This window comes from Phoenix dactylifera, chromosome 12 (assembly GCF_009389715.1).
Source record: "Phoenix dactylifera cultivar Barhee BC4 chromosome 12, palm_55x_up_171113_PBpolish2nd_filt_p, whole genome shotgun sequence".
NCBI classification, from domain to species: Eukaryota; Viridiplantae; Streptophyta; class Magnoliopsida; order Arecales; family Arecaceae; genus Phoenix; species Phoenix dactylifera.
The window spans coordinates 969,961-980,088 of NC_052403.1; the positions used below are offsets into that span (position 1 = coordinate 969,961).

Here is a 10,128-nt window from a genome sequence, read left to right on the forward strand (position 1 = left end):
CATGCAGTGTAGAATATAATTTCTTCATTATTATACCATATTAATTCTCATCATAGGTACCAACCTCTATATATCTCATGATGGGATGAAGTGTTGCATGCATGAAACTAGTGCCTTGCAGCATCACTCATTTGGATGCAATCCTTTCGGATAAAAAAAAAAAATCAAAAATAGGCAGTATTCTAGCGCGCGCAAAAAAAAAATGAAGAAGAAGATTGTCACTTGTTGGTCCCTTGCCATGATGGTCATGGTAGCATCACTCATACTTGTTAGTTTCTTTTACCTTCCAAAATCGAGAATTAATTCTGTTTTATAGTACAATTCATGTGTTAAGGCCCTATTCGGTAGAGCTACTAGCAATAGAGCTTTCGGAAGTAAAGATTTTATAAAAAAATATTTGCTGTTTGGTAACTATATTTCTAAAATATTGTGAAACTTTAATACGTGTTTGGTAATAAATTGAAAAAGTAATTTTGGTATGACAAAATGACCAAAAAGACATTGCATAGTATTATACAACAAAGCATAATAAAATATAATATTTATTAATACATAAATATATAATATAATATAATATTACTGTAATGTAATATAATATTATTATATATAGTAATATAATATTGTATACTATAGCGTAATAACATAACATAATATTAAATTATTTAATGTAACATATCAATATATTATGATATAATGTAATATAATGTTATATTTATAGTATAATATAATAATAAAGGTATAAAATATTATAATTAGGTTTTTTTTAACTTTTGCATATTTTTATAATTATAAAAGGATATTTTTGTAATTATAATATTTATTATAACTATTTTGATCAAAAAAAATTTATAACTCAAGATAGTTTTTCAATGGAAACTAAAAGTATTTTTTGTTCAAAAATCAAAGTTAAAATAGTGTTTTGATTTTTTACCAGATTACTTCGATTCTACCTTAAAAAAAAAAGAAAAAAGGAAAAACCCTAAAACACCCACCGCCCTCTTCGACAATATAACGGCGTCTATCAAAGCTTGATTTAAACCTCCCTCCCCCTCTTGCACTAATTTTCTTTCCCCATCCCAAAATCTTATTTTTCCCGCGCATACAAATTCTCTTCCAAATCCCAAAAGTTTTCTTTTCCCCTTTGTATGTAACTCTCCGCTTCTCCCTCTCGAAACCCTCTCTCCCTCTCTCAAGATTCCGATGGATGACTTCTCGGCTCCCTCCTTCTCCCTCGGACTCGATCTCGACATCGCCGATCTCCCCACCGAAGGCGAGGAAGACAAAGAAGAGGAACAACGAGAGCTTCCTCTCCCAACGCCGACGCAGGCAAGAGGATCTCCAACCTTTGATCTCCTCAGCGACGAAGAATTCGAAGAAGATCTTGGCCTACGAGAAACCCTAATTCCGAATCCTGACCAAGATCCTCCTCCTCCTCCTCCGGCCCTCAAGCGTTTGAGAAGAGGCCCTCCTGCTCCTCCTCCTCCGGCCCTAAAGCGATTGAGAAGAGGCCCTTCTCCTCCTCCTCCTCCTCGGCCTCCTTCGCCAGCTGCTCCTTGTCCTCCATGCGATGGCGGCGGCGGAGGGAACCGTGGACCCACGATCTTCACCGACGTCGATGATGAGATCGAGGAGTTCTCGCCGCAAGAGGAGCGCCGGCATAGCCAAGGTAAATGGTGCCCTATTGCAAGAAACTGTTCCTTAGGGTGCAAATGCCTTTGATCATCTTGGTTTGTTCTTCCGTTTGTCTATATTTCAGAGAAGGATGCACAGAAGGCTCGATTTTTGTATGTTGGGCTCTCAGACCCAGTATAAATTAAAAGTTACAATTTTCCCATCAAATGATGATTCTAGGGTAACTAATAGGGATGAAGGTATTCAGTATTTCAAGAATATCTATTATTCTGGGTTCAACGTCGGTTGTAGTAATATACCTCTGTGTGTTGTTTTTTGATTCAGTGTAGTTGGAGGTATAGTTCATGATGCCCGTGCTAATTTGCTTAAAGGAACATAAGTTCCTTCTTATCAGAAATCATACTTTCAAGTAATTTTGGATTTTCTGGCTTCACTAATTATTTGTTAATATTGGTAGAGGTAGTAAAATATGCATTTTTATGTTTTAGGATTTCAACTGGTGATCCCAGAATTTCTAATCGTAAACCACTAATTAGTTTGATAAAATGGTAATAAAAATGTAAACCATTCTGTTCAGACTTATGAGTATGTAGTAAATCTTATTTGGTAATGTTCTCAAATATCTATTTGGTACTTGTAAGTGAATTCTTGCTGAATCTGATTGCCCAATGGACACAGTTTGTAATGAAATGAACTTTGGTGAACTGAGTATTGAAAGGGGATCAAGGTAATCTTAATGTGGATCTTCTCCCTTCTGATTCTTAATCATCATAAGATTTTCACTGTTTTAGTTGTAGGTGGATGTTCATCAGTACAAAGCTGCAATACTCGTAGCAGTTCAAAGTTTCTTCTACATAACCGTGGGATCTTGACAAGTCAACAAACAAGCAAATTGAAGACTCCAAAAATCTCACCAGCTTCCGATGCCTCAACATCAACAATAGTAGAGCAAAGCAGCAATAAGAAATTGTTCCCAAAATTAACCATCAGCCCCCTTAGGAAAATTTATTTACTGGATTCAGATTCAGATGATCCATCTCGTGAAGATGAATATGAAGATGGAAAAGAAGTTGATAAATCTCAAGAAAGGAGACAAGCTACTACCATGACCAGGAATAGGCAGGAAAAGTCATCATTGCAAGCCAATAAAGTCCATGGGGAAAGTTTTTGGAAGGACTTGAGCTGTAAGAAGAACATGAACTTGGCAACACCTGCTTTAGATGAGATCTGTGAAGAGTATTTCAGGTCAATGAAGGATCAAAATTCAGTTCAGTCTAAGGAAGAGAATATGAATTTTTGCAGTTCCAGAATTCCTGATCCAGACAATTTTGTTGAAGACTTTGAAGATCATCATCACCAGAAACACATCAATGGAAGAACTCAGCAAAATAGGAACTTGCCCAATTCTCAACCTCCTTCATATCGGTACTTCTACCATAGCGATGCAAGTATCCGAACATTAGTTCAGAAACGGTTGCCATTCTTTAATCCTCTAGGTGCAGAAAAATATAGAGGAAATCAGGAGTCTGGAGCAGAAAATTTTGATTATATGTAAGACATATTATACCACATGCCTTGTGACTTTTCTTTCTTTCATTCATTCTTTTTTTATAATGAAATTCGCAAGCTTTTTAACACTGTCTTTTTGTTATTTCAGGGGTCAATTTGGCTCCAGAGATGTTCCCAGGCAAGCCCGCAGATCTTGCGAGGGGCGTTCTGAAGTAAGCTCAAAAAGCAGAAGAAAACCAAACAGTGATAATCTTAAGGAGGCCTCACATGCGAATGGAAGTTGGGTGAACCCTAGAAGCTGTGCTAACATTCCAAAAGATGCTGCAAAAAGGCGAGTTCGTGCTGATGGCCGTCAATCTGGTCATTGGTTTACTAGCGAGGATGGAAGAAAGGTAACAGAAAAGTTACATTCTGCCAAATTTTGTTGTGTGGAGCAGCTAAAAAATTTCTTAACTTTCATGTTTGTTTTTTCTCTTGAGAAATTTTAGTGGTTCCTTTTTATTTCTAAAATTCTTTCATGCCTTTCTGTGTCAGTCATGCTTGATTATGCCTCCCTTTATGATTGCTAATAGGTTTCTTTTCTTTGAACTTCTTTGGTTTTTTTTCTTGCAGGTTTATGTCGCTAAAAATGGTGAGGAACTGACAGGTCAAATTGCCTATAAACAATACAAGAAGGTGAGATGTCCATTTTTGATTAACATGACTAATTATTCTCATATTTCTTTATTTGGATTTTTGTAAGTAATGCAAATATTGTATTATCCCTGTTCTCATATCTGGCTGGGTTTAGATTTAGCTTTCCTAATTCTTACTTCTTGATGAAGTACCTGAATGAATTTTATCATCATTTCTGTATTATTTCGATAGATCATTTATGCATGTGTTGAAAAGAGATATGTTTTCAATGTCGTACACCATATTATCGTGCAAATGAACCTTAGGGCTTTACTGGATGGATGTCTGTTTTGTAGAATTGCATGGAGTACTATAGTAAGGATTTATTTGAAATTTCATTGTAATTTGTGGGACTATTAACTAGGTCAGTATTATGGTCTTAAATATGGCTATGATAGTAGCAGCGGCCTTGGCTCTATGCACATATTTTTTGGCCACATCAGTAGATTCTGAAATTATGAGAACCTAATTCCTACATATTATTACTTGTATAGTCTTTCGTGTGCATGGAATATAGCCCAATTATTGTTTGATATGTAAACCATAATGTTCTTTTGGTATAAACATCTATTTTCTCATAAAAAATGTTTTGCTGGACATAATTCACTCATTTGACTAAAAATAAACAGGCTGACTATTGAAATGCTCTTAAGAAAAAAATGTTGGATGATTGTGAGCTTCTTAGTGATCCACCTGCTTTTGTCAACTTTTTTGAAAATTTTCCAGTCTGTCTGTGATTCTTGCTAAACTCTTGCACCTTTTTCTGTTCTACCTACAAGGAACAATTAACTGCACTATCTGCTAATACTCTTTATAGATTTAAGTTGCTTTGATGCTGATTGGGCTGGTGGCATCTTGAATTGCCACATCATTTTTAGCAAATTTGCTTATTTGTGAATTATCTCCCAAACATAGTAACAAGTCTGATTTTTGGGAATTTTGTTAGAAGAAAATATTTGAAACCAGAAAAATATGTAAAATTTGCTAGAAGTTTGGAAAGAATTTGGACGGTTAGGAGTGAAATTTTTTTTGACAAAAATAAAGTATGTAAGATTACTGAAATACTTGAATAGCACAGGAGAGGCAAGAACATTAACAATAGCGAAAATGTCGCTCTTGCCACCAACATATAGCACGTTTACTCTGTAATTATAAAAGTTTCTTACATTAGTCATGAATTATTTCTTAACTGTATTGAACAAATTGTTACATCTATAAAAGATTTGTAAAAATAAATAATCCTAAATTAGTTTGCCTATCTAGATTAGCTCAGAGAATCATTTGGCCAAGGAAAAAATTCAGCATTTTGCTGTAGCATGGAGCATATGCTCGTGATAGGATGTTTTGCACTTGACTTTTCAGTTGTAGCATTGTGGCCTGCCTGGCCCTTAGTTTGTTGTTGTTTGAGTTTATGGCTTACCGAATCTAATTGGAATGGGCTTACCAATTTCTACTTCTACTCCTCTGTGCTATGACAAATAATATGTTATTGAGATTGCTGGCAATCCAGTGCTTCATAATTGCCCAAATCACATATGGATTGATAGCTTAATTGCTTGAGAACAATATTTATGAGTAACTCATTTCCCCACATCTCATACAATGTACCCTGCTGACTTTGTCAATATTCTCATTCTAAGCAGTGTTACTTCCTCCTTGTTCTATCTGTCTGATTTATTGGGTTTGAAGGTGGTGTTGGTGCTAGTGTATGGATGTTCCATAGATTGTATGTTCACATGCTATCATTGCATTCTTTATCCTTTATCCTTGTAATATGAGGTTTTCAAAATATCAGGCTACTGGCCTAATTATGGATTAATGTGCATAATCTTGTAAGGTAGGATCAAGCCAGAAATTGTAGAAGGGGTCATATTGGATCAAATGTGGATCAAATAGCAGATTGTAGGGTCCTTTCTGTTCTATTTAGAACAATAAAATTGTGAGAATTGAATAATATCAAAATACAACTAAATTTTAGATTAGATGATTGATTTTTTTTTAAATTCACATTTAAATGTAAGAAATCTTGTTTGCATTATGAAATGCTTATGCTCTATGATATAGACACCATATCTAGTTGTTCAACATCTATATACCACCATGTAAGCTCATATGCTTTTCTAATTTGTCCAGAAAAGTATGATGACCTGGGTCTGTAGAATGAATAAAAAAAAGCTAAATTGTTATATGATCATCATCGTCATCGTTAGAACTAACAAGGTAGAACCATTTCCTTTCCCTTTTCTTCTGTAGGAGGAAATATAAATTCCTCTTTCTTTTAAAAAATAGCTATAGTTCATTATCTGGATATTCTAATAGCTCTCTTAACACAGGTAAGCCCTAAAATGGCCAGATAAAGTTTTACTTATAGTCCTGACAACTTAATTTATAGACCTAATTAAGAAAAGGGATGCAGTTAATTTCTTATCTGAATTATCAGAGTGAGAGACACTTAAACCTTAAAACAAAGTCTTGAATTCAGAATTCATCACAAGACTGAAAACAACATCCATAAGACTCACAAATAGCACCTAAAATTGGCAGTTTTACCTGGATGCTTGGCACCCATGGCAAGTGTTCAAGTGTCCCCACATGTTGGATATATCTGCCTCTGAAACACAGGCACAGAAACAGGAACATGACATGTACATAATATACATGCATGCATGCATACACATATGTAAGTATTTATGTATATGTATATGTTGTACACAGATATGTATAGACGCAATACATGCATATGCACAAATACAACACATAAATACATGCACACATGATGTTAAGATATCTTGTGTGTATTTTAGATAAGTGAGTTATTTTAAGTTATTCGCTTAAGTATGTTTAAGATTAGATTGTGGTAAGTTAATAAATAGTCGTGATAACTTTGTATTAAAAACTTTAGTAATGCTTTGGTGTCAAACACTAAACTAGAGTTTTTTGCATGACACTCCAAAGAAAAATGAAGTGTTGGATGCTTCTTGCTGATTTTAGTAGTCTAGCTGTGTCATGCTATATCATATTGTATCCAAGTGCCCAAAAGTGTCGATGCTTCTAAAAACCTTAAAAATGAAGTGTGCAGTTAAATTAGAAAATTGGGGCCTTGTCATTCATTTTCTCTCTCTCTCTCTCTCTCTCTCTCTCTCTCTCTCTCTCTATGTGTGTGTGTGTGTGTTGACACTGGCTCACAAAACTCAAATAATTTTATAGGGTTAATATCTTGGACTAATGCTTCAAACAAATGCAACATTTTAGGGCTTTAGAGATCATAATATCTCAACAATGACCTAGAAGTTTCACTGGGTTGCAATTGTGGGAACCATTAGATGTGACCATGGTGAAACCAATGTTACTTAGTATTTTGTGCTAAGGTTGGCCATGAAATTATTGAGCTGGAGAAATACAGGTACAGTAACTTTTTATGGGTGAACTCTTGTAGAAATTTGGACTTTAGGTATTTTCAGAGCAAAGAAGTATTTTTACATCATGCTGGTTGATCACCAAAAATAAGTTCGCTACAACGTGTAGGTTGCAATTGGCAATGCTATTATAAATTTGAACGCAATTAATATTTAATTTGAAGTTATTTTCTTTTCCAAACATGAGAATAGAAATTCCAGCTCCAATGCTGATTGACATGGCCTCGTAATAACTTTGCTCTCTCTATACTAGATCAGCCGTGCAAATTATCTCAATGTATTCCTAGTCACCGAAATCCATTATCTAGCTGACAAGGGGCAATGTGGAAGGGCTCCAGCGTCGAGAGATTCATTTATCACCTAATGCAGAGATTATAGGTTCCACATCCTAGCTGATTTACCTTAGTCCCTGGAAATTACTGATTCCTTGTCCCAAGTTCTCCCCAAGATTTTCTTAAACTCCTCTATTCCAATGCTCATCCTCAACATAAACTCATGCTAATGGTACCTTATTACATCGGCAAGGTTTTCTGGCATCCAAACAGACCCTAAGGTCAAGGGTTTCTCGGACAAGATTTTTGTTTGTTCTCTAGAACATGCAAAAAGAAAACAGCAGTAGACAATCTTTCATAATGGAGCTTATAAATGAGTGAAATTTCTTAATAACACCAAATATTTGCTTATGTGGCTCGTGAGAGTGGGCAAATAAGCGAATTCTAGTCATCTTTGCTGATGAGTTTCTGCTTTGACTGGTTTTTTGAGAGAAGTTTCTGGCTATAGTCCAGAGGTTGGTTGTTTGTACTGCCTACAGACTTGTTACCCATGGCAATCTTCTACAAATTATTTGCGCAACAGTTTTGACAGATTGAAATGACAGCTAGTTATAGATGGATGAACCTCTGACAAAAACTATTGTCTGTTACAGGAGAGCGGTCTTGGGTTCCGAAACTCAAGAAAGAAAGGTGCTGTTAAGAAGAAAAAAGGGGACGTTGGACGAGTCAGACGTGGAAAATGAGTTGGTTTCTTCTGGATAATGTTGACAGAATTGTGCTAATGATGTTGTATGATGTAATGAAAATACCGAGTGTTCAGTGTATTCAAGTCCATGCTGCGGCTACAACAGAATTGGGCGCGAGTTTTAGTACATCCAAGTAGTTAAATTTATGGGGAAAATGTGTCACTATCATTCTCACCTAACATGTTTTTCTTTCAACTTGAAAACTCTGCAGGTTAACGATTATCTGAAATGTTTAACACAAATTAAATGCTATTTTGGAAATTAATTTTGTCAGATGCTAATTGGAGAGTAGGGCTGAAATTGATTGCTACGGATTGGATGTAAGTCTATTCATATTTGTATTCATATTTTTTTCAATGAATACAAAAATTGGTATTAAAATTTGTTCGGTATGAATACAAATTGGATATTATGCTATGCTTGTTTAAAATTCAAATATGGATATATGTCATATTATTGGGATATAAATTAGATTTTAAGTGAAATTCAATTATGAAATGCTTACATATTCATAAAAGATGAGAATAAAGTTTACCATCTAGAATGCATGTGATGCATAAGTAGCTAAGTAATAGTATAGCGCATAGTTATTAAATCCACATGGAGATTAATTTGGTCAAGGGTCTAGATAATTGGTCTAACAGGGTTTTAATTATAGTATAAATAAAAAATAATCATGCTCTATTTGTTTAGAGAACTTCTAAGAGAAAATTTATATAAATGTAGGATTACATTACGGTTTTCAAGTTGTCTATATAAATTAGAAGCATGATAATTGTGTGTATATGGGAATGTGATCATTTTGAATAAATCTCATTTATCATGAAGAAAGCAAAACGCTTGAACTATGCTTGAGAGTTTGTTTAAGACTACAGTAAGTGACAATTTTGAGTCGGTTGAGTCCGGGAACTTCCTAACCATGATTAGGACCTGTACGGGGTTCGCATGTACATTTTAAACCAAACCCTACTCATCCAAGAATTGGGTCAAGTGTGGGTTTGGATAGGATTAGGACAAATATGGTTGGATCAGGACTGGGTCTAGGTTGCAAACAGGTAATATTATTTGGAACGCGCTTCCAAATCAGTAACTTAGCCTAGGGATATAGTTGGATAGGCTTGCTTGACCCAGCTTAGCCTATACCCTTGTGGAGGAGGAGAGCTTAGCTCACAAATTTTGGGCTAGATTATAATTAGATTGAGCTTGGGCTAGCGATTTATGAGCCTGATAGTTCAATTTTGCTTCAGTCAATGCGTGCGTTGCATGGTTGCAGAGGAAAATGACAGGATTCATCACCTTTGGTTTGTTACTAAAACCAGAGATCTGGAGCTTTTGGTGTATAATTAATCTTTCTTGATGCAGGCATATAATTAATCTTGTATGCTATAATGGGTGAGACTATTTAATTTGTATAATTTAAATTGATCCAATTGCAATTCGGATAGCTCAGATTCATAAGTACTTTGCATTCCTCTATAAACCTTGTCTGGCCAAGTGGGCAGCCTGTCCAAGCTAGCATTGGCTAGTCTGATTTCAAAGTTAGGACTATAAAATATGGTTTCTAGAGCCTTGGATCGCAGACACTTAAGATCAGACCATTCCTCTCAAAATTAAGTCACTGTGGGGACTCCCATCAGCTACTTATCCAATGAGCCGAACACCCACAGAACGCTCTTGCAGAGCCAGTAGAGTTCAGACGCCCAATTACTTGCAACCAAATAGACCCCTGTGGTAATCCCTATATCACAAATCCTTATAATAATGCAATTAAAATTTTAATGAAAACATATGACTGCTTCCATGCGAGACATAGGAAGAATGTCAGATGACAAGTTGATGTATATTGGATTATGTTGTGTTAAGAAATAGAATTTACTT

The 10,128-nt window shown here is 35.3% G+C and overlaps 1 protein-coding gene across 2 annotated transcripts; it reads left to right on the forward strand.

Annotated features, from left to right (window-relative positions):
* Nucleotides 1-1,049: 1,049 nt before the first annotated feature.
* On the forward strand, nucleotides 1,050-8,531 carry LOC103719319. Of its 2 annotated transcripts, none has more exons than XM_008808513.4 (5): nucleotides 1,050-1,666; nucleotides 2,424-3,183; nucleotides 3,290-3,533; nucleotides 3,754-3,816; nucleotides 8,158-8,531. In XM_008808513.4, the coding sequence occupies exons 1-5, from the start codon at nucleotides 1,201-1,203 to the stop codon at nucleotides 8,245-8,247; spliced, it is 1,623 nt and encodes a 540-aa protein (XP_008806735.2). In that variant the 5' UTR covers nucleotides 1,050-1,200; the 3' UTR covers nucleotides 8,248-8,531. The 2 variants fall into 2 exon arrangements, with proteins under 2 accessions (XP_008806735.2, XP_008806736.2); XM_008808514.4 differs by having other exon boundaries at nucleotides 2,430-3,183.
* Nucleotides 8,532-10,128: the final 1,597 nt, after the last annotated feature.

Coding starts and splice junctions, on each gene's coding strand:
- LOC103719319 (XM_008808513.4), top strand. CDS start 1,201: ATGGATGACTTCTCGGCTCCCTCCTTCTCCCTCGGACTCGATCTCGAC. Junction 1,667..2,423: donor GGAGCGCCGGCATAGCCAAG/GTAAATGGTGCC, acceptor TCACTGTTTTAG/TTGTAGGTGGATGTTCATCA. Junction 3,534..3,753: donor CTAGCGAGGATGGAAGAAAG/GTAACAGAAAAG, acceptor TTTTTCTTGCAG/GTTTATGTCGCTAAAAATGG.